The 23,882-nt window shown below is 38.0% G+C and overlaps 2 protein-coding genes and 1 pseudogene across 8 annotated transcripts in view; 1 reads left to right on the plus strand and 2 right to left on the minus strand.

Annotated features, from left to right (window-relative positions):
* Positions 1 to 926: 926 nt before the first annotated feature.
* Positions 927 to 8,752, minus strand: LOC134814479 (N-acetylated-alpha-linked acidic dipeptidase 2-like; annotated as a pseudogene).
* A 688-nt stretch (positions 8,753 to 9,440) lies between these two features.
* The window catches only part of LOC134815900 (coiled-coil domain-containing protein 102A-like), a 90,904-nt gene continuing 76,462 nt past the window's right edge, over positions 9,441 to 23,882 (plus strand). For 3 of the 7 annotated variants that reach the window (XM_063824555.1, XM_063824532.1, XM_063824515.1), the window contains exons 1-6: positions 9,441 to 9,607; positions 9,822 to 9,966; positions 10,093 to 10,181; positions 10,337 to 10,473; positions 13,285 to 13,461; positions 13,715 to 13,847. In XM_063824555.1, the coding sequence (XP_063680625.1) occupies positions 9,501 to 9,607; positions 9,822 to 9,966; positions 10,093 to 10,181; positions 10,337 to 10,473; positions 13,285 to 13,461; positions 13,715 to 13,847 (788 nt within the window). In that variant the 5' untranslated portion in view covers positions 9,441 to 9,500. Of the gene's footprint in view, positions 9,608 to 9,821; positions 9,967 to 10,092; positions 10,182 to 10,336; positions 10,486 to 13,284; positions 13,462 to 13,714; positions 13,848 to 23,882 lie in introns of all 7 variants that reach the window. The other 4 variants (XM_063824523.1, XM_063824548.1, XM_063824507.1 and 1 more) reach the window with 2 other exon arrangements.
* LOC134823063 (uncharacterized) overlaps positions 14,028 to 23,882 on the minus strand; it is a 54,197-nt gene continuing 44,342 nt past the window's right edge. Inside the window, exons 23-30 of the mRNA XM_063834416.1 lie at positions 17,624 to 17,862; positions 17,313 to 17,427; positions 16,705 to 16,917; positions 16,360 to 16,559; positions 16,064 to 16,145; positions 15,031 to 15,483; positions 14,650 to 14,847; positions 14,028 to 14,110 (exon numbers count right to left, since the gene is read on the minus strand). Coding sequence (XP_063690486.1) covers positions 14,028 to 14,110; positions 14,650 to 14,847; positions 15,031 to 15,483; positions 16,064 to 16,145; positions 16,360 to 16,559; positions 16,705 to 16,917; positions 17,313 to 17,427; positions 17,624 to 17,862 — 1,583 coding nt within the window. The remainder of the gene's footprint in view (positions 14,111 to 14,649; positions 14,848 to 15,030; positions 15,484 to 16,063; positions 16,146 to 16,359; positions 16,560 to 16,704; positions 16,918 to 17,312; positions 17,428 to 17,623; positions 17,863 to 23,882) is intronic.

A 23,882-nucleotide genomic window follows, 5' to 3' on the forward strand; every position in this document is an offset into this window, starting at 1 on the left:
ACTTCGACGCGCCGCGCAAACTAGTTTTCTCGCTTCCGTCGTCGATCGTTGCTCTGCTTCTATTCGCAGAGCATGCAACGATCTCGATGGATTGACATTTCACATAGCCATGTGCCTACGCGTACTGCGTGACGCGCTTGTTTCGCGCGCTACTGCAAGCGAGAGGGCTCTGGTTAGAGCAAGATTGACATCGTCAATCAATTCCAACTCTGCGCGCGTCCTGGTAGGTTGTAAACTTGATCTAACCAGAGCCCTCTCACTTGCAGTAGCGCGCGACCGCCGCTTGTGAAACAAGCGTGTCACGCAGTATAGTACGCGTAGACACATGGCTATGTGAAATCAAAAGGGGTTGCAGCGTGTGTCAAGCTCAGGCTATCGCGTGTTCATTGTTCATTGAGTCTAACCTGCAATCTTAAAATTGCTAATTAAAAAATACCACACTGCACCAACTAAACAGACTGGCCCCCATTATATCATTTTTGTCAATAGGACTTATCGGTTATCTTTTTTTAGTGGTAAAAAAAGCTTGTGTAATATGTGAATTTTTTTCATGCAAATTGTTTCTATAAAATTCCACCATATTCTCTTATGGGGATGTTCATATATTACGTAATCAGCTGATATGATGGGGAGGGGGTTTCGAAATGATTAATCTAGTGTAATTTTGATACAATAGCTATATTAAAACTGATTACATACAGAGGGATATAAAAATTGTCCAAAAAGTATCCAACACTAACACTTGCACCATGCTTTCAATCAGTTAACATGATTAAGTGCCCAAATCTGATTGGGTACACTATCATCCTCTTTCTCGATACACAAGTCTATAGAAACGATTTTGGTATACTGGCAAAGGATTTAATTCATAATATTATGTTAAATGTGACAGAAAAGCATTTTTTGATTTTGTAGAAACTATTTCAACAAACACACTAATAATATTTTCCATATTATGTCTTTTAAAAACAAACACATGTAACATATTTTCTTCTGAGTTACTTATTAATTCTCTCGAAGAACAGAAACATTAGTTTCAAAGGAAGCTCACTTCAGAGCTAATTGATCTTGTAACAGCCTCCAGTTTAGCTGTTATTAGTCCTATTTGCTTTTGCGTTGATTCTTTTTGTCCCTTCTTCATCTCATCTCCTATCCCCAGAAAGGCTGATCCAGCGTAAGTATTAGTAGAGCTTGGAGCAAATACCAGATGCCTGAATGAAGGTCGGCCAGGCAGTCCTTGCTCATGTATGAATTGCCTGTCCATCAACATCAGTTTATTATTGATATTTCGAAGATTTAACCCATTTTCATCAGTTGCGTTAGAGTATTTGGAAATGTGATGCTGGAATGTTGTTGCAGCATCAACAAATTCTTGTGCCAGAACCTTCATACCAGTAAAATCAAGGGCTAAGTTTTTTATTTTTTCTGGATTTTTGTTGATTAGAGCTAGTGTTAACTCCTGAATTTTCTTTGCATTTTTTTATTTTATTTGAAAATTCAATTAATCATTATATATAAATCAAGCGTTACATTTCAGCCATGCAAAATTACAATGACATATTTTGATATACTAAATGGTAAATGGTACTGCAATATAAGTTGCTTAATGTTTGGCCGGATGACAACTAACGAGAAAAATAAACTTGATTATATAATAATTAATTCGGCTGAACCAACACATAGCAAGAGCCACATTAACGTTGGGGCCGTCTACCAAATTTGAATGACAAACATTAACAAGAAATCAAACATATCATAAATAATTATAAGGATTTTGTTCATTACAATTCCGTCACAACTGATAAGAAAAAAGAAAAGGACAAGCAGATAGGAAATTGGACGGACAGAATTGTAACCAACAAAAACAAATTTCTGAGACTCATAAGACTGATGAGCTAATCTGGCCAGACTGTATTGGCAGCCCAGAGGTACTTGATCAGTTTGGCCTTAAAAGTAGAAATCCGCTCTGACTGCCGGATACATACTGGTAGACTATTCCATTTCAGCATAGATCTATGAAAAAAGCTATTTCGGAAGGCATCCGAACAGGGCACAGTGGTACTCATGTAAGTTGAAGTATCCGACATATCAATTATTTGAGCATTGTGCCTAGTGTATCGGGTGCCCTCTGGACGGCATAGGACTATATATGTAGGGAGCGAAACTGGAATTATGCTATTCACTATTTTATAGAAGGTCATAAGATCGTTATATATAAACTTCTGTTTAACAGGGAGAATATTTAGTTTATTTTGCTCTGTAGCAAGTTTATCGTCATTATAACTGGAGTAAGGTTCACCATTGATCCATTTAATAGCCCTCTTTTGGATAGCAACAAACTGTTGAAGATGAGTTGCAGATTGAGGGGACCATATGACAGAACAATGTTCAAATATAGACCTAATTAACGCTAAATAGAACGATCTTTTCTGCCTTTTATCAGTAGTGAAATGACATGTTCTCTTAAGTAGTCCAAGTCTAGAGGTAGCTTTGGAAACAAGCGCTTTACATTGTGCACCCCAATTAAACCTGGAGTTTATCAAGCGACTCCTAAATCTGACTGAGAGGGCACAAAGTCAATATCACTTCCAGAAAGTTTATAAAAGAAGGTATTGAATGGCAAGTTATCCAGCACGTTTCTTTGCAGGGACACAGAGAGGGCTTTGCACTTTTGTGGGTGGAACTTCATTCGATTTCTCACTGACCAATCATATAATCTGTTGATGTCATTTTGGATTATGTGATGGTCAGGGTAACCAAGGATCTCCCTCCAAATTTTAGTGTCATCTGCATAAAGGGCGATATTGGTGCCTTCAGAGACACAGGAGAACATGTCATTTATAAATATTACAAACAATAAAGGGCCAAGTATAGAACCTTGAGGGACACCAGACCAAACTGGTAGAGAAGAAGACGTTTGGCCTCCTATCACTACTTGTTGTTGTCGCCCCTCAAAATAGGACTTAATAAATTTAAGCATTAGTCCATCGACATTAAAAATATTCTTTAATTTACTTAAAATGAGGTCATGCGAAACGCTATCAAAAGCTTTCGCAAAATCAAAATATATTATATCAGTCCTGGACCTGTTATTCAATGCAAGTGCAAGATTGTCCGTGAAAGGTATCATTTGGGTTGTGCATGAACGTTCATTAACAAAACCGTGTTGTCGGTCATCCAACAGATCAGAACATGCAGCGTATAATGCAGTCTTTATGCACCTTTCAAAGACTTTCATTACAAGAGATGTTAACGAGATAGGCCTGTAGTTCTCAACCGAAGACTTATCGCCCTTTTTGTGCACTGGTACTACAAGTGCCAGCTTCCAATCAGGGGGTATGCATCCGCTCGAGAAAGACAGGTTAAATAAAACACTAAGTGGGTATGCAAGGCTTTGGGCACAGTTTTTGAGGACTCTCCCATGAATCCCATCAGGGCCAGGGGCCTTGTTAGGATTTAACTTTTTAAGAATCAACAGAACATCTTCTCTACTAAACACAAGACTTGAAAAACAATCATCACTAAAATCTATGTCAATGCCATAATCGCTCTCTTGAGAAAACTGCTCATAAAAATATTCGTTAAAAAGGGCAGATCAGATGGATTGTTTCGAAAGCGATTATGATATTTGACAGTTTCAGGGATCCTGGTTGACTTTGATTTAGATTTAACGTAGGTCCAGAATTTCTTGGAGATAAGAGCATCATCGGAGTCATCCTCAACACTGAGTCTCATTCTTTTGTCCATCAAATTTTTAAATTTTGTGCGAAATGCACAAAACTTTTGTTTATGAGACTCAGAGTTGCTCCCCTTATGCCTTATTCTCCATTTCTCCTTATTTCGTAGGAGACGATCACATTCGGAGTCATACCATGGGGGCTGGAACTGAGACTTAATGGTCTTTTTAGGGATCCATCGGTCACAGGCTGCACCGAGAACTCCTCTGAATCGACTCCAGGCAAGATAAGGATCATTACACTCAAATATACTATCCCAATCGATGCTAAATAACTCAGAATTCAGGCCCCTAAAATTACCTTTACTATAATTAAAGATCTTTCTTTTAGGCTGCTTAATATACTTGGTCTTAATATCAATGTCAAATGTGATACAAAAGTGGTCGGACATACACATTTCGTTTTGATCTAAAACTTTAACATTCTTAATAAGGTTTTGAATGTTAGTGAACACAAGATCTAAGGTGTTGCCTGACTTGTGAGTAGGGGAGCTAATAAGTTGTGTATGTCCGAGGTCATCAGTGAGAAAATTTACAAAGCTAGAATGTAGCTGGCAAGATGACTGACCATCTGGCCAGGAAATCGAAGCCAAATTAAAGTCACCTACCAGAATGTGCCTTTGCAATTTTCTGGCAGATGCTAAAGTAACAAAATGTTTCTTGAAAGATTCAAAATTATCTAAGCCAAGCGTTCCTACTCTATAAAATGTTGATATACAAAAGTTTCTTCCACACTGAGTCTTAATTATGATGGATAATAATTCAGCTTGAACACTAACTTTAGAGAACTTTAGACTCGAGATATCAATGTCTGTTCTATGGGCAATCAGAACACCACCACCGTTTTTTCTGAATTTCTTGGGCTGGGTTGCATCCACTGGATGCGATCTTAAGGATCGGTCAAGCCTAAATACTTTGTATTTGTCAGGGAGCACCTCATTACTGAGAATGGAATTTTTCAGCCATGTCTCGTTTAGAATAACGATGTGAGGCTTATGTTTGTAGATATAACCATGGAATTCATGTATCTTGGTCATATTTAGTGGTGGTGTTCCTGATGCTAAATCGCGTGTATTTAGGAAACCATGGACATTATTGTAAACAACAGATAAATTTGGTCCAGGGTTCAGTAAGGAACAATTACAAATTACTATCAGGGAAATATTAAGGAGAGATAGAAAAACCAGACCACACCTAGACATGACCCCAAGCCAGCTGCTGGTTATACCGAAAAGTAACTTAACAGTCTGTTTCGGTGACATGGTAGGTGACAGTTCGGTTTTTGTGGTAGATAGCAATTTTACAGAAATTGCAGCTAAGGCTGTCCCAATGCCCCCCTCCCCCCTATACACAAGTTTAAAGTGTCTGAGAAAAATGGTACAAAATATTACCATAAAGTAAAGATTTATGGATGACCTCAAACATGGTACAGAGTGTATTTTAGGTTGTAGGGGAGCACCAGGGAGTATATTAGCATCGATAGTCAAAGAAAATATATACAAAATAACATAAAAATAAAATATACCCAATAGAGCACATAACATATGACGAGACAGAAGACAGGACAACAAATTTTCCCCGTTACCTCTATTACTTTTACTGATGATAACATACCTAGAAAACATACCAGTTGCAACACGGTGTTGTTGAGCCGATATTCCCATGGAACTTTAAAGTATATTATTAACAGAATTGTGTCTCGCCGTTGTGTTTTGTTAGGTATTGTGCTATAATATGAAGTAACATACATTATGCTATCACTTCGTTTGAATACATATAAATAACATCCAAATGATCAGATCCAATAGGATACTGATGCAGACAATGAAAAATTTAAATATTGAATTGAATTACCACATCAGTATCCCAATGGATTAAACCACTTTGAGTGTATGATTCTGAGATAGAACTTTGCCAACACTGGCATCCCAGCCTTGGGGCTGGGATGAATATCATAGTCAACAGCAGAAAGGGGTAATATCTCATCATTGGCCAGAGAAAAAATTGTTCTTGCTGCCATGTCTCCTAAATGCTTTAAATGGTAAGTCAAATTTTGATCACCGAATTTTGATCACCGAATTTTGATCACCCAATATGATACATATGAGTGGCTAAGCACCTTCGCGAAGGTGCTTAGCCACTCATATGTATCATATTGGGTATGATACATAGGGTATGTGCCATAGTCATTTGTGTATCCAAAAGTAACACATGATACTCCTATTTCATTGAGGAAAGCAGTATAGTCACTGCCAGAGCCAATAAGCTTCACTGGCGGTAGTTGGTAATCAATATCATTATATTCCTTTTCTGTGCCTATCCATAATTCATACATGTTCTTATATGGCGCTTTAGGTGAATCTGTCTTATTTGCTGCATCATAGAGAAGACTGATGAGGTTTGGTGTTGACTTCATAAAGAGCTTTTCTGTGCCAAATGCAACAGCATCCATGTTGATATATGCTACTGCCTTATGCTTTAGACCTGTCATAAAGTCTTCAACAAATTCATATGAGCCCATAATTCCTGGTTCCTCAGCATCCCTACTTGCAAATATATAATGGTTCTTCTTGGCCGCCATCCTGCCTTCAGTTGCTCCCCAAATGCTCTAGAAATTTCGAGGATTGTAGACATCCCACTTACAGGGTCCACTGCTCCATGAATCTATGCATCCCCTTGCACTCCCACAAGAACATACCTGTCTGGTTCTACCTCTCCATTAATGACTCCTATTATATTTCTACAGAGAGCAAGAGTGTCATTTGTCTTGACATTCAGTTCAATCTCTTCAGCCGATGGTCCTATTTTGTAGTTACCCCATCCTTCTGGAGTAGTTGGGCTATCTGCTTCAATCAGGGCATGGATTGGTTTGATATCATTGTAGGGAATAGGAATAATTGGAATCTTTGGGGCAATTTTAGCTAGCTCCTCTCCGCTTGAGTGATACCCGCCCTCTGAAAAGTTCAGGTTTATATTTGGTAGTTCAAAGTATTTCAAAGTAAGATATTATCAACAGATGGCCAGCTAATCTACAACTTTTTATCAATATCAGAAGAAATGAAATAAGATGATAGTAAACAAAACCTGAACTAAAAACTAACTCTAAAACGAACCATATGATGGAAACATAAAAGTTGATATGTCTCCTTGATTGACTAGACATTTCCCCTTTGCACTCCTGTATCTGGAAGCCACATACCGTCTGGGTAAACCTAATGAGATTTTACTGTGTCAGAGGTTAATGAAACAGTCAAATGGTGTTCATTGAATGCTTTGAATACTACGATATTGATACACAGAGACCTGAGACACTGTATTAAAATAATTTACAATTTGTTTCCAATTTGTTTCCTATTCCTATAATTGTCTTTTAGAAAACTTACATCGCCTTTTCCTGATCCAGAGTCTGAAGGATCACTGTAGAGAATCATGCCTATCATACCTTTCTCAAAGGCATTTTGTGCCTGAAAATAGAGGTCATTTACTTTAAATTGTGTTAAATCATTTAGCAATAAAACTGCAATCAAAGCGGCAACATGGTACAAGATATTTACAGTATTGTTGTGCATTATAAACAGTTCATTGAGTTCCATGAACCAGTATTTAGCAGGAACACCTTAATGCCACAAAAACTGTTCATTGGCATTAAGTCAAAACTTTAATTTACCAAACTTTAATTCATCAGGAAAAACTGTGCAATTTTGTCTGCTCAAGAGTCCCCTAAAAAAGAGTCCCCTAAAAAAGAGTCCCCTAAAAAAGAGTCCCCTAAAAATCGGGCTTCGACTGTCATTAAATATTATAATATAATATGTTTATATTGTGCTTTCGTTATATTGACCTTACTTCCCCTGAATATCCTCCCGTATCTGCAGATGGCAATTTTGCCAACTAGATCCACTTCTAACTCAACTAGCTTCTCCAAGTCTTCAACTCTACCATAGTTGACGTATACAATTTTCCCCGAGACTTTAGCATTTTTTAGAGAATGCATTGAACGGTGGTATGATGTTGCTGTCTTCGTTGTTTTTAGGCTTGTACTGTACACTTCCTTGGTATTTAATCTAACTGAAAAGTTTGGCGTTTAATAGTTACATTTATAATTATTTCAATAAAACCAATTTATTTTATGATTTACCTAGGCAAATCTTAGGAAATCCATTTTCTACCGAAACTTGATCATGACTACTTTTAATTAGACTAACCTCTCCTCGGTAGGAAGGGACAATAAGACCTCGTAGTCATTATTGAAAACGTCGTCAAACCCGTAGCTCTTCCATCGTCTCAACACCTCTGCTCCAAGCTCCAAGTTCCTTTTTCCTCCAGCCGGGTGCGGTTCTGCGGCGAAATACCTGACAAAAATGAAAACATTTTATATTACTCAATCAAATTTTAAATTGTAATGTAAAATAATTGAATTTAGCCTGTTTGAGTTACATGATAGTCGATAAAGATAATTAAAATTTAATGTTAATTTAATTGATAGTACAGTGGTGTGTTTCTCAAAATCATGTAGTGAGTAGCTAATTGCAAATGTTTTGAGTAGTTGTATTGATCTTTCAGTTAATCAGAGAATCAGAGAATCAAAGAATCAGAGAATCAGACCGAACTATTGAACAATATAATATCTTGTTATCGTGTGTGCCTGTTCTCACTTTATATCCTCTCGGATGTTTTCATTGTTGATATGAGCCACAATCTTGTCCACTACCGGTACCACATCATCCTCTTCTGGGCCACTTTCTGAAATGTTGGAATTGTTATTTTACAAGCAAAATTATTGCCCAGACGATTTTCTTTTTTGACATCAAATTAGTCGCCTTGAAACAAAGATAGAATATTAACGATAACGCATAAATTACTAGAAATAAGTAGATTTAATAGGGTTATTTAATTTATTTAAGTTAAAAACACTCAAAACATTTTCTCTTTGACAACAGTTGAAATAATTACAGCCGCACCCACGATCAAAGCTAACCACTTGGGTGTGACCAAGAAGTACTTTATATGATCTAACATAACGGGGTTAACCCTGTGAGAATAGTGACAAACCAGGTGACACATTTTTAGGGGTAATTCGATTAACAAGAAAGATTAATTCGACGAAAAATAATGTGTTTAAATTAAATGTGATCGTTAATCATGGTTTAATCACAGTAGGTCTTCTACATTTCGACCAAGCTTCTTATCTTTTGTTTCGTCTAATATATACCATGGTAAATATAATAAGGGTCTTATCATTTAGCATAGCCTTTGCCCTTTACACACATCCAGATTCCAGAAAGGCGGCAGATCTGCGCGGAAATTTTGGATTTTGGAGGAAATTTGGTGCCAAAGAGGGAATTTTTAGAAGACCTGACCTTTTTTTAGGGCATAAGAATGGATGTAGGGGCCCTTTATTAATATTAACAGCAAAATATTCTGGCGACTGCCCCCAATTTTGTTTTATGAACGTTAAATTGAATACCACTTCATTACGAAGTGGTGACCTGTATTTGCAGAAGTGCAATGACCTGTCTTTTAAAGTATTATGAATCCGTACTCTACTGCTAATCCTTGCAAACGAATTTGTTAATCAGGAGACTTACACGAGATCCTTAAAATTACAAATCTAACGAATTCGTAATAAGTTAAGCCTTTTCTTTTTTGTCATTGGAAAATCCCATTTAAACTGCCAGCAGTATGAGCAAAATTAATATTTTTTCATAGGTTCATGGCATAAGAAGGATGCTCCTAGCAATAACTTTGTGAACCAACAAAAGAGGTGATGTCGTCTTCAGAGAACAACAGCTATATACCGAATCAGCCGGCTGCTAAAGCTGAACCTTATGCTACTCCTCAAAATATACCTGACGAACTGCTATCCAAGTTAAGGTAAGTTCACAAATGGCAGTGTGTTTAAAGACATGGTAGTCATTTTTGCTTTGATTGATATTATGTTGAGATAGTATTTCCAATTTAAACTGCCAGCTCACAGTTGTTCCCTGAACAATGAACAATGAACATCTTTTAAATAATGATGAGATGACGACTGTCACAAATTAGAATATTTTGGAACTTTAAGAGTATCCATTAAATGACTGCTCAGTGAGCCTGTAAAGACAGAGATAGTTCGTTGGGACGATGGCAGATTCAGAGAGATAGACGAACTGAGGAACCGAGCCCTGCAGATGGAGAAGACTATGAAGTGGTGGAGTGACTGTACAGCAAATTGGAGAGAGAAGTGGGGCAAGGTCCGTACTTTGTTCAGTTCTCTAGACTTTTCAGGACATTTCATACCTTAATTAAAAGCATACATTTACAATTTACATTCTAAATCACATAACAAACATCTTTGTAAGTAACCAAATTGCTCACAGGTCAGGGCAGAAAGAAACAAAGCTCGAGAACAGTGCAAGCATCTTCAGAGTAAAGTTGAGACACTTCTCAAGGAGTGCTCTTCTCTTAGGTTAGTGTTTTATTTGAATACTTGATTCAATTTCAGCTGGTGGATTTAGTAATGTCTAACTATCTGACAATATTGGTTTTAAAATATATAACTTTTGAATAAGTCTGATAGTTCGAACAATTGCATCGAAAAATAGTGTATTTTGACCTATGCAGGCTAGATAAAGAGGAGATAAGAGCGGACTACACTCGTGCAATAGAGGAGCTAGCTTTGGTAAAGGGGGTTCCCTTATCATCTATAGAATCTAAAAGAAGGTCCAGAGCCTCCAATGATCATATCGATATTGACTCAAGTAAGTCTTCAAGTAAGTCCTACCAATCTACTGTCGAATCTATTTAAATACTCCTAATTGACTCCTAATTGACTCCTAATTAGTGTGGAGTTGAATCTCATTTTGTCACTGCAAATTAGCTAGTTATCAACTTGAGCACCTGTTATTTATTTCAATCTCCAATATTGTAGCTTACTCTGACACTCTCTAGGTCTCTATCAGAATATTCTATGATAATTATAAATTATGATCATTGGTAGTGCAAGTAGAGTGCACAAGCTATACTATTTAACCCATTATCATAGTAACCCTATTGTTACTCTGTAAAAGGAACCATTACAAGGTATATAATCACCACATCCAGGGCATGCAGGTACTCTCAAGCTTGTGCAAGCTCAGCGTGCAAGAAGTTGCGGCAATTGGTTTGAACTCAGGAAGCCATATCTCCACTTCAAGGGCCGATCTGCTCTAGCTCTTAATGAAGTGATGTTTCTGAAGTTTCTGAAGTTTCCGAAGTTTCCGAAGTTTCCAGTTATTCAGAGGGTGAACTAGAACAGCATTTAGATAAAACCTAAACAGCAGTTAGATAAGATTTTAAAGGGTGCACATTCTGAGTTGATCCTCCTTTTCAATAATAATGATATGTGCTCATGATTTAATGGCACGGTGTACGATGATGAATTATTTCTGAGATTTTTTGATCCAAGAAAGGCTGAAAATTTACTACAAATAACTTGACGTTTTTAAATCACACTGGACTCATTTGCAGACCCTTGATTTAAATGTAGGGTCCTCTGATGACAAAACTGTACACCTACCTCAGATGTCTGTTATAAACGTTCCAACTCGAATAACTTTAATACGTTTCTAAGTACACGGAATTTAGAGATTGCTCTAAATATGTCTGGTAATACTCCCAACCTTTACAGAGATAATAATGAGACGGGTTGTGTGTGTGTGTCACTGCAGTTACAGTTCTAGTGTTAGATAACACAAGTTCACAGTGAACTTACTACATTATTATCTGCATTATCTGTAGAACTCGCATGTGTAGTTTGTGTTGACAGACTAGTTCACATTACTGAGATTACACAATGTAGTGCCTCACGAATATTATTATACACTATCTTCTGACCGATAACTAAGATGTAACCTGATATCATGACATAGATTCGGCTCTCTTTGTTCATGCCTGAACAGGTCTAACGAAACAAAAGACCCGTCTCTAGATCAAACAAAACAAAACTCCTAACACTGACCCAACGGGTCAGTAATTCTTCACAAAAACATCATGTCGAGCGGTTTCATAAGAAGTAATATCATCTCAAATACCACAATATACCGATTATACATAACATGACGATTCTAGTTCTATTAACTTGTATTTCTCCTACTTATTTTAAAGCAAGTTTATTAGTCAAAATCAAAGCTTACCAGGTGGAGACTGTGTAGATATCTTGGCTGCTTCCGCACCTGAAATATAGTCATTTGGTGACAATCTTGTTGTTAGTTACACATAACGCTAAAAATTATACATGTCATTTAACCTCTTTTCAAGTTTATTAAATTTCCACAAAACTTCAATTTATTCTTCAGAGCAAACTGCTTTTAAAGCATTAAGAACCAAGTTGTAAGACCCAAATTGAATTTGAAAATAGAAGAAAAAATAGCCACCTGATTCTAAGTTAAGCGAGGCAAAACTTAGAAATGCTAAAGCAATGACGGAATTGAGATGCATGTTAGGAAAAATGATTTTTTTTTCGGCATATTTTTATTTGCTGATAAAGTAGTTTTTATGATAATTCGGTGAGGGGACCTAAATTTTAACGTTTTTAAATTAAATTTTAACTTAATTTACGGGCAGCTGTGCAATAATAAAATACCGTTACTTATACCAATAAAGAAGTCCATTTATTCCAGAATAAGATAAGGTTCATGTTCAATTACTCTTTCTGTAGAACTGTAAAGTATGAGATAAAGTTGCCCATTTACCCCGTACCGAGGAACATTGATTAAGTTTCCCACATGTAAATTTACGATTGACCCACACTTAATGTAGAATTTCAACCTTACATTATTACTCGTTTGACGAACGAAGATCATTACAACTATTTACCTATTATCTAATTAAATAATTTATCGGCTGTAAAACAGAACCTACCTGGCGTAATGCTCAGTAAAATTCTTCAAGATCTGGAGCGATCAATGATATCGCACGAATTCTTTTTATCCAACCATGATGAGATTCCTCCTTGCTTGTCATGACCCAAATCTCGCTAATATACCGTGAAATTTGGTCTAATTCTTCGGCCATGGGATAATTGCTACTTGCTGACAATCATAATTGGATGGCGGAGACTTAAGTCATTATCTTATCTTGCAATCATGCCATTATCTAATGGCCCATTAGCACTGTGATCTCGAGCCTGTCAAAGCGAAATTACAAGTGACCAAATCACGCTCGTATTATATGCGTTATAATACGCGAGGGAGCACGCAGCACGTTGCCAACAACTCTAAAGCTTTTAGACAGATCATAAACAGATTATCAAAGAAGCACAACATGAGAAATTCACCTCTTATTACTTAGTGTCAACTGTGTAACACCTTGTCGTTGACCTGGTTACTCACCTTGTAACACCTTGTCGTTGCCTAAGTCACTCACCTAGTAACACCTAGTAACACCTTGTCGTTGTCCAAGTCACTCACCTAGTAACACCTAGTAACACCTTGTCGTTGCATAAGTCACTCACCTAGTAACACCTAGTAACACCTTGTCGTTGCCTAAGTCACTCACCTAGTAACACCTAGTAACACCTTGTCGTTGTCCAGGTTACGCCCCCTCTGACGAACAAGGCTCGGAACCGTCTCTGAAGTCGGAGCTGCACTTTATAGAGGACGTGTTGAAGAGTACAGAACACCACTACGGGGAAAGCAGAGCTCAGTCAGTGTGCAGTGATGCTCTTCCGGTCAGGGACACCAGGGGACACATTACTGGCTGGAAAAACGGTGCGTTAGTGGCTTTAGAAGTTAGAATAGGACACTTCTTTATTTAACCTTAATTAACTGAATTAACCTTAATTAACTGAATTAACTGAATCATCCAGATGATATATTATTAAGCAATTGTATACTATATTATTAAGCAATTGTACAATGAACATAATACGAAGTTGTGATAGTAATAACAAGAAGAGTAATACTTTAATTGTATACTCCCTGTTTAATTGTATACTCCCTGTTTAATTACTCCCTATTGTAGATGATAGAGTAGACAGGAGAATGTCTCAGCCCGGCACCAGGATGGAACAAGAGGATCGGCTGGGAGGGGTGGACCTGTCCAAACTGAAGCAACTGCTGGAGGAGACTCAACGTCATCTTCACGAGGAGAGAAAGTTAGTTATCTTTAATACTTCTTGATTCCGCTTCAGGCAGTGCAGTAAACAAATCTAGGGTTATATTTGCATGTATGTACATTGTACAAGGTGATGGAGATATTCAATGCTACTTTTATTTTTATTGGCTGGAGTCTAATCGGTTTATGTAATAAGTTATATAATAAATTATATAATAAGTTATATAATAATTGGCTTTAATGCTTCGTCTATGAAATCATGTTTTACCAATAAGACAGTCTGGTATGAAGTATGAACCAGCCCTGAAAAGATAGAAATCAGTTAATGTCTGAAATATTATTAATATCGTGTAGGAAAGGTTAGCACACTACATGCCGAGATACCAGTAGGTATACAAGTCTATTCCCCTGGGAGAACAGGTGCAGAAATGTACCTGTTACAAATATCTCACTCTGAAAGGGCGATGACAGCGTATAACAGCTTACAGTATTATAATCTTATGTTCTAATAAGCGTTTATAATAACTGAATAAGCTGTTAAAACGTTATTAACAATATGTTGTGATTAATTGATAATTAGTTTTAATTTCTATACAAATTACAATGTACAGTAATATTGTATCTTTGTATAAAATAATATGGTTGTTGATGTATTCAGTTCAAAAGCAAATTCCCATTTGTTTTGAACCGAAGTTATCAATAACACAAAATAATAAGGTAAAATAGTATAAATGTATTAATTTACAAATTTCCATTGGTCTCAGAGAACCAAGTATACTACAATAATAAATGAATAAACTACTAATAAACCTCTAGACAGAGAACCCCAAATCTCTACTTACTTGTTTTCATACATTTAGGAGGGTCTGCTGTTTCTGTATCAACTACCTCATAGCTCGTTCCGTTAATACAAGTCATAGACCGTGCTCCTAAGTTGATATATCTAGGTTTACAGCTCACTCTGATCACTTCTCCTACTTCAACAGGAAACTGTGTTACTGTTACAGCGTGCTCCCAGGTTAGATCTAGTCCCGTACAACCTGAAAGTTTAATCTTAAGTATTATAAAGAGACATAACTGCTATCAAATAAGCATATAACGTCTAAAATCCAATATCTTAACGTTGTTTGAGTCTAGATTAGGTCCATTTAAGTCTATTAAGGTTATCACCTCTTCTAAATTTCAATGTGCAATTTAAATAAAAATAGAGATTTTGGAAATACTTGGGCAGCTTTCAGTGTTGCAAGTCTGAGCCTCAGTGCTGTCTCCTGCACATTGAGCTCCATCGTGAGCAGGAGCAGGATTTGTGCATGTTCTGGTTCGTGTTTGGGTTCCTGTTCCGCATTCCTTAGAACAGTCTGACCATTCAGTGAAGCTACTCCACTCGTCATCAACTGGACATTCTTGTGGGTTGCAATCTTGAGACTCAGAGTCTTGTCCCTGACAATCTTTTCCACCGTAAAGAGGAGCAGGATTTTTGCAGGTTCTGGTTCTTGACTGGGATCCTCCTCCACACGTAACAGAGCACTCTAACCAGTCTCCATAGTTACTCCATCCGCCATTAACCGGGCAGATTTGTGGGTTGCAATCTTGAGTTTCACTGTCTTCTCCCCTACAATCTTTTCCACCGTAAAGAGGAGCAGGATTTGTGCAGATTCTGGTTCTTGACTGGGATCCTGTTCCACACGTAACAGAGCACACTGTCCATTCTGCATACTGACTCCAACCTCCGTCAACTGGTTGAATTTGAAGAATTGATTTGAAGTTTAACTAGCTACAATCAGAGACATCAACACCAAGCACATTATGTGACACATTTGATTACCGAGGTCATGTTGAAAATTAATTTTGTTATTTTACCTGGACATGGGCTGGTACAACTTTCTTTTTCCTGCTTCCCATTAGCGCAATCAATTCTGCCGTGTTCGGGAACTGTATCTTTACAAGTTCTAGTTCGCGTCTTTGTTCCTGGTCCACACGTTACTGAGCATTCTGACCACTCAGTCCATTCTTCGTAAACCGAAAACAAGTTCTCATCGATATCTGAATGCAAAAACAGATAAATTTAATTGCAAATCAACGAGATATTCGTTTACAGAAGAAATAATATAGTTCTTAGTAAAACCTTACCGTCAACTGGGCAACTTTTGGAAGTGTCACTGGCCCAAATAGGAATGGCTTCGCCAGAAGATATAGGGCGTCGTTTGTATAGCACAAGGTTGCCATCATTCTGTGCTAAGAGTGTCACAACCGTACCAGCTGATGAACCGTTCCGGTTTTCTGAACTCCAAACTGCTTCCTTTCCTAGCTGTTCGTAGAGAGACATTTTGCCACTTTCCTGTATAATAATATGTAATATTATGTCTTGATTTGTGAAATGACCCAATGTTCACATAATTTTCTCTTAATTGAAACAGCATGGAAGTGTGCTACGATGCTCAACACTATGACTTAATAGTTAATAATGCTACTAATGTTCGTCTACCACAAATATTGTAATGGCCCCCAAATAAATTGATATATTTGCACAAATATATTGGATTATAAAATACCTCTATTATAAGACCCATTTGTATGTTGTTTCCAGTATAAGTTTCCCACACCTTACTGTTATCACTATTGCAATACAGGGCAAGGTTACCATTTGTCTCCATGACCAAGCTCATTCTTCCGCTTGTAGAGGTGATGCTTTCTCCCATTGGAAGAAGTACTCTGTTGTTTGTTTTTCTTACACACCTGTGCCCTTCACACGCTGAGGTAGGAAAGGTTACGTTTATGAAGAACAGAATATTTAGTTATAAGAACAAAATAAAGTTGATACCAAAATCATACTTTAAAATTGAATCCGAGGCCCGAGGGTTGAATTCCGGGAGCAAAGTTAAGTTATGCTATCATACCTGACCATTTGTAACTGATACAAGGTTTATCAGAACATTCAACATGATCTCCTATACAACAGAGACTGTTCTCTTCTAAAGGTCCTCCTTTGCACTGATCTCCTAATTCATAGGATATCTCGTTATCAAAAGGTTTCTCACTGTTATTTGAACAGCATCGGTTGTGTCCAAAGAACGCAAATGGGTAGTTGGGGGGACACTCGTTACCGTTATCTGTAGATACGACAATATAATAATGTGTTATAACTATAAGACTTGACTTGAGGTGTTGTTTAATTGCTTCAGCAACTGACCACGATTATTTACTATTTTGATTGGTCGCTGCTTAAGGTGAGTGGTAAAGGACTGTATAATTCCCACCAGAAGTCTTGTTTATTTTTTTTCGATAATCAAAATAATAATGATACGTAATTAGCGTAATTTAAAAGATTGTTTTCTAATATATTAAGTTAAATTTATATTTAGCTGTGCAATAAAACTACTGACATGGTATGATAAACTAAAACTGGCTGTTTCAACCTGAATCGGATGCTTGCTGTCATTCGAATAATGCAGGCTGTAGTATAAAATAACTGGTATCATTCGACAGTTTTAAATTCACTGCTCACCTATGATATCAGGAAGACAAAAAACAGCTTTGGATAGCCACGGGACCGCGTTGTCAAGCCAGCCCAGATGGTTAGTGATGTTTGCTTGTGGGGAACCGTCTATTTCTATCTCAATCTGAGCGATATTAACTTATCATGTAAAATAGCGTTCGCCAATCGCCATTCTCTAAAGTTGATACGATCGCGAATGGACCTATCGACAATTCGACAAAATAATTAGATGACACAAAATAAGAAGAAACAATCAAAGAATATTTTCATGGGAATGGTGTTGTATGGATACCCGGATTACTATACAAGACAATAAATACCTCTTTAAAAATCCAGCCGTCCCATCCGTCCATCCTTATTGAGATGCATCTGAACTCTCCAATATGTGCACTGTCCTGGAATGTCCAAGTATCTGTTTCGCCTTTCTGTCTGTCGTCACCGTAATTGTCTGCTTTTTTCTCCGCAGTGCTTCCTTTGTTTCCGAGGAAGGTGTAGTAAAAGTCTGAGCCTGACCCAGCATATTCAGTGTCGGAGGTACGTATTGTTACCTTGTACTGAGCTGAGGAATGTTACAATGTTTAAACTTACTGTTTATACCAAGTTTGCTGTTTTAACAGAATGCATTTGATGGTAGTAAAGACTGAAATAAAAGGATTGCAGAGCCCCCTGGCCCCTGTACATTGCACTACCAATAACAAATTAATAACAGAAGAAATAACCCGTTACAATTCTAAAGATAGTAAGAGGCACTCACCAGCAATGGTAGACCTTATCATTACCAGGGACACCAGTGTCACTAGAGTTATCATCACCATCTAGAGATCTAGTAATTTTACCACACGTGTGTTATAAACTTCGTAATCGTTATTCTTCAAAATCTTTTAATAAACTTTATCAGTTATAAATTATATAGTACTAGAAAGCCCGTGGTAACAGGGACGAAGCTAGTAGTATCCTTTGAAAGAAAGTTTTAATCGCATCAAAAAATATCCATCCCAACCGAAGATACAGCCGATTTAAATATAAAACACTTTAAACACAACGTAATTACCACAAACCCGATCAAAATGACGTTAAAACAATCTTTGCACGTGTATGTGTACATTAAAACACCGTTGCTATGGAACGTTTTGGTTGTTACCTAAATTCCTATTTTTCATCTAATTTGCACGTGGGCGGTCGTACAGACAGACAAAAAGAATTCTCTGAATTATAATATAGTATAGAACAAAACACAAGAGCAAAACGCAAAACGGTCCTTTCCTAAGTCCTAACAGTGTTTCAGTACTCCAAGTAAATAATTTCGGAAAATGTTTTACAACCATCACGGGTCAAAATAAAAAATATATTATTCACCAAGTCTTAGTTAATATTGCAGTACTAAACAACAAACAAAAAACCTTGTGCTCAATTCTGACTGTGCCGATCCAAGACATTGCCGCAGATGCAGGATGAGTCATTTTCTAATCGTCAAGCTATTATTTTAGATACTATGTCGATACACAAGTAATCCACAAACACAAACGTCTGCACAGTAATGCCGGACTATGACCGGCAGATTTTGTCTATAATAAAGTAATAGATTAATGATCGCAACCGGACTGTTAATATTTTCGATTTTACTAAAAAGCATTATTTTCCTTCATAAAATAGTCAATTTCAAAATAAAATTTACCAGCTGCGCACTGCGGATAAACTGTATAATCATTTAATGGTCTCGACGATTATTAGCCTAATAAATAGATTATCCTACTCGAACAGTTTAAATCAGTTTTTGGCGCATCGTTGTACTATTTAAATCTTTAGTCAAAGCAAAAAGTTCGAGCACTAATGTATCGAAGGTAGAACGTTATAATTGTCGGGCTTATAATTGTCACAAAATCTTAATTTCTCTTTTAAAGTAAAAGAAAATAATCTGAACATTAAGATTCTAACGAGCCAGTTAGTAAAGACAGGAAAGCCCTATTGAAAGGTCTTCACCAATTTTCAGAATGATATCACCTAAGGATCCGAAGATATGACAGAATAATTCGACAAAAATCAACGAATTTCGTCAAATTACGCGACTTTTACAGCTAATTTTGCTCCAAAAGCCGCGCACCATTAAATATGGCACCAAGGCGAAACTCACTGATCTTTCCGAAAAGGTATGACAAATTGGGTAATGTGAAAATTCTCACAGTCTCTAGAAAACAATGGGACAAAAGTTTTAAAAATCCGAGCAAGTTTATTTTTATCGTGCAACCCGGCCCTACTAAGAGAACTCTGGCCAGGTTTGTGTCCGGACATTGGGAGAGGGACAAATCTTAATATGCTAAACTAATGGTAAGCACTCATTAAAATAGGATAAACTATGCTCATCCACACGAGATTCCTTGTCTAAACGTTGACCGTTTAAAGCTGATTTGCATTGCCAACTTGGAGATTTTTCCGAAAGTGGTTGGTTTCGGGCTAGGGCATTGGGAGAGCAGAAAGGGACAAATCTTAATATGCTAAACTAATGGTAAGCACCCATTAAAATAGAATAAACTATGCTCATCCACATGGGATTCCTTGTCTAAACGTTGACCGTTTAGAACTGATGTACATTGCCAACTTGGAGATTTTTCCGAAAGTGGTTGGTTTCAGGCTGGGGCATTGGTTGTCATCCGTTGTATGTTGTATGACCGGCTCCCCCTGTATCTTGAGTGCACGGCTCCTCTGTATCGTAAAAACTCTACAGGGTCTATAGTGAAACGACCGTGGGGGTCACGACGTGATACAATCTCATTAAACAGTATAAACTTATAAAAAATAAGTATAAAGAATAAGGAAAAGAACGGGAATGAAGCCCATACAAGAAGTGAAACCCCACCAAAGAATAATTGATCCTTAGGTAGACCTGGTGAAATAAAGTAACTGAACTGTAAGTATAAGAAAAGACGGAAGGAATAAAGGAGAGAGGAAATAATGTTATGTGAACATCATCAGCAGATGACTTGGCACACCGGTTTCGGGGGTTTAACATTAACACCTGTACCGGTTTATAATGTGCCAAGACCCCCTAGCAATCACTCGTCAGTGATCACCTGTCCACGTTAAATGTGATGTCAAGGATGTTGCTGACATCAAGTATAGGTACTGTATTTGTACAGAATACTAGGTCGGTCTTTCAGAAGCTTTCTGAATTTACTCTTCATGAGTCTGCCAATATAACATCTTGAAAGAAGTGTCCTATAAAGGGTGTTGGTAGAACACAGAAAATAATCAAGGTCAGAGATAATGGAAGAGTAACGAAGGACGGAAAGGTGTACATGACCACAGGAAAGTTGAAGTCATCAAGTTTGTTGTAAAGCTTGGTGGCGACGTGTCCGGAGTTATTCATCGAGATGTTGATGTCGAGATAGTTTACGGACTTATTGTCGTCACCACTCCTCTCCATAAGCAGGTCAGGTGGATAAATGGACCTGATTAGGCTAGAGAAATGCAAATAGTTCATAGTGTTGAGGTCGTCGACATATCTGCAGTTTCTTGAGAGGAGCTTAGCGAGACCGAACTTCTTTTCTTTGATTAGGCGTGTCATGTAGATGAATTCACACTTCCCTAGCGAAAGATCAGCGAACTGGCTACTAGAATTCCCTCCCATGGGAATGCCTTTCGTTTGCCTTAAAATCTGATCCCCAAAACAAACAAAAGTGTTAAACAGAATAAATGTTATAATATTTTCCGGTTCCGAATTGGAAGGGGTGTAATCCGATACGTGCGCATGATACAATATAGTGTCTAATATATAGAACGCCAGTGTTATTTGTTTTACAACTTGCCGCCAGCCAGTCTGAGGTCTATGCTGATAATACCTTGGCTTCCCTTGCGGGATATATCGGCAAATCATCAGCTCTCAGTGTCGAGACTTTTAGTGGATATAATTCCCGGAAGGTATTATAATATAATAATAGCTTGGCTATTGAGTGCTGAGCGCGATAATTCCCGACAGCTTGCTGGAGGGAACGCGCGGGCACGAAATTGCCAAGCTAATTTCGTGCCCGCGCGTTCCCTCCAGCAAGCTATCGGGAATTATCGCGCTCAGCACTCAATAGCCAAGCTATTATTATATTATAATACGTTCCGGTTCCGAATTGGAAGGGGTGTAATCCGATACGTGTGCATGATACAATATAGTGCCTTATTATCGACCCTGACCTCATCAAGCAACGGACACTGGAGAAACTGGAAAATCAGGAACTATATGAAAAGTTGGACTGTGACCCTACCCAACAGCTGTATGAGAAACTCTTCAAGCACTGGGTACAGGGAAAAGAAGAAGGACTGATATTAGCAAGGGATGCGAAAGAAGTGATGGGTGTTTCTGACAACACCAGAGCAGACCAAACTGGACCAACAAACCGCCCCAGTACCCTCCCACACTATCGCCCTGGACAGCCGTATTTCTACCCTGCTTTTAAAATCCATAAGCTGAAAAAAGAAGACCTCATACCAGGGGCAAAACCACCAGCTAGACTCATTACCGCCCTCCACGAAGGAGCCAGCAGACGACCGGATGTCTTCCTAGCTGATAAATACCTACGTCAACTAGAAAGGGATTTTTGCGAAGACCTTCTTATTGATAATAGAGACGCCTTAGTTTGGCTCGACAACATCAACAATACCCTGGACACAGAACTCAAAAGCAACATTAAAGCATTCACATTTGATTACAAAGCTTTATATGATTCATTGAGCCCCCACCTTACAATCCAAGCTTTGAAGGTGGCCATGGAAGAAAAGAGACCAGAATGGTCCGCCAAATTCAAGGAGTGGTTGATAAGAAGTGTTGAACTCAGCTTTGAGTCGTCTATAGGCAAATTTAACGGAGAGTGGTACAGACAGAAACGAGGAGTACCGACAGGAGGCAGTATCTGTGTACAACTTGCAAACATAGCAGTATACCATGTCATGCGTGAGCAAGTCTATACAGACACGGAACTAATGGAACCTGTAAAATCGGTCAAGAGATACATAGACGACGGCTGTGGAGTATTCCATGGTACGAAAAGACAGTTTTCAAAATTCATCGCGACTGTCAACTCAAGGCTAGCAGAACTTGGCCTCCACATTGATGAGAACATCATAGAAGATAACAATGTTTATGTGTCGTTCTTAGACATCAAATTTTGTTTCGACACCGCAGGTGATCTTCAGACAGACCTCCATGTTAAAGAGACTGATGCCCGCTCCTACCTGTACTTCGGTTCCCACCACCCGAACCATACATTCAGCAGCATAGTCTATAGTGCATGTCTGAGACTCCGGCGAATCATCAATGATAACGACAGACTCCGAAAACAAATTGATGAATTAAAAACCTTTTTCTTCCAATCCAACTACCCTAAAACTATGGTAGATAACATCAGTGAAAAGGTCAAAGGCTTCGAAAGATGTCTCAAACCACTGGACAACTCAAACAGCAATGTCCTGGTACCAAAGTCTCCAGAACCAGCAGTCCGCGTTATTTCAACATTTGGCAGTGATCAAGAGTTAGTAGAATCGGTGCAAAGATTGGAACCAGAACTCAGTAGAACCAGGAGCTTCTCAGGATTATCTGGTTCCCATACAAGTGGAAACACCCCAGGCTCCCCAATATCATCTAGAGCCGGTACATCACGCCCTATCTTCAAATTCGTCAGACGTACTGGAACATCATTTAGAAGGAAGTTAGTCAAAGCAAAACAGTTTGCGGATGACTTAACCCAACCTCACACAAGACCATGTGGGGGCAGACACTGCGGTACCTGTAACATCATATCTCCACATCCATCAATAACAGTCAATGGACAGCGAGCCAAAGCAGTGACTGGTACATGTGTCAGCTACAATGTTGTATACCTCTTCAGTTGCCAACTTTGTAACATGTGTTATGTAGGAAGAACGGTGCAGCCCCTCAGGGCACGAGTAAACGAACATCGCGCCCATTACTACAAACTCATTTCGGACAATACGTTTGTCCCTGAAGAAAACGACGACGGATTCAGCTTGGGTAAACACCTTGTAGAAGTTCATAACATGAAACAACGTGACAATTTTAACCAGGCTTATAAAGTGTCAATTCTCAGTAATAGTAGCCCAAGAACTCTAGAAGTGGATGAACACCGTTATATTCAGAAACTTAGAACTATACGTCCATTGGGGCTCAATGCCATGGACCCGTTTGGGATTCCATTATTGGATTTATCTTAAATGTTTTCTATTGCATTGGGGCACAAGAGTTATGTTTTTAAAAAATATTCATATCGTTTTTAGTTGTGTCATTTCATTTCCAATGTTACACTTTGTAGGAACTGATATTAACCGAGTTTCTGATTCAGGATGTTACTGAAGATAGTAATGAAAATGTTTTAACGCCTCAGTACTGTGTTTTACTACAGCTCAACCTGCTCAGTCTGACTATTTGGGAATTTAAACTCTTGATAGTGTCTAATATATAGAACGCCAGTGTTATTTGTTTTACAACTTGCCGCCAGCCAGTCTGAGGTCTATGCTGATAATACCTTCGCTTTCCTTGCGGGATATATCGGCAAATTATCAGCTCTCAGTGTCCGACAC

Source organism: Bolinopsis microptera, chromosome 1 (assembly GCF_026151205.1).
Source record: "Bolinopsis microptera isolate Bmic1 chromosome 1, MBARI_Bmic_1.0, whole genome shotgun sequence".
NCBI classification, from domain to species: Eukaryota; Metazoa; Ctenophora; class Tentaculata; order Lobata; family Bolinopsidae; genus Bolinopsis; species Bolinopsis microptera.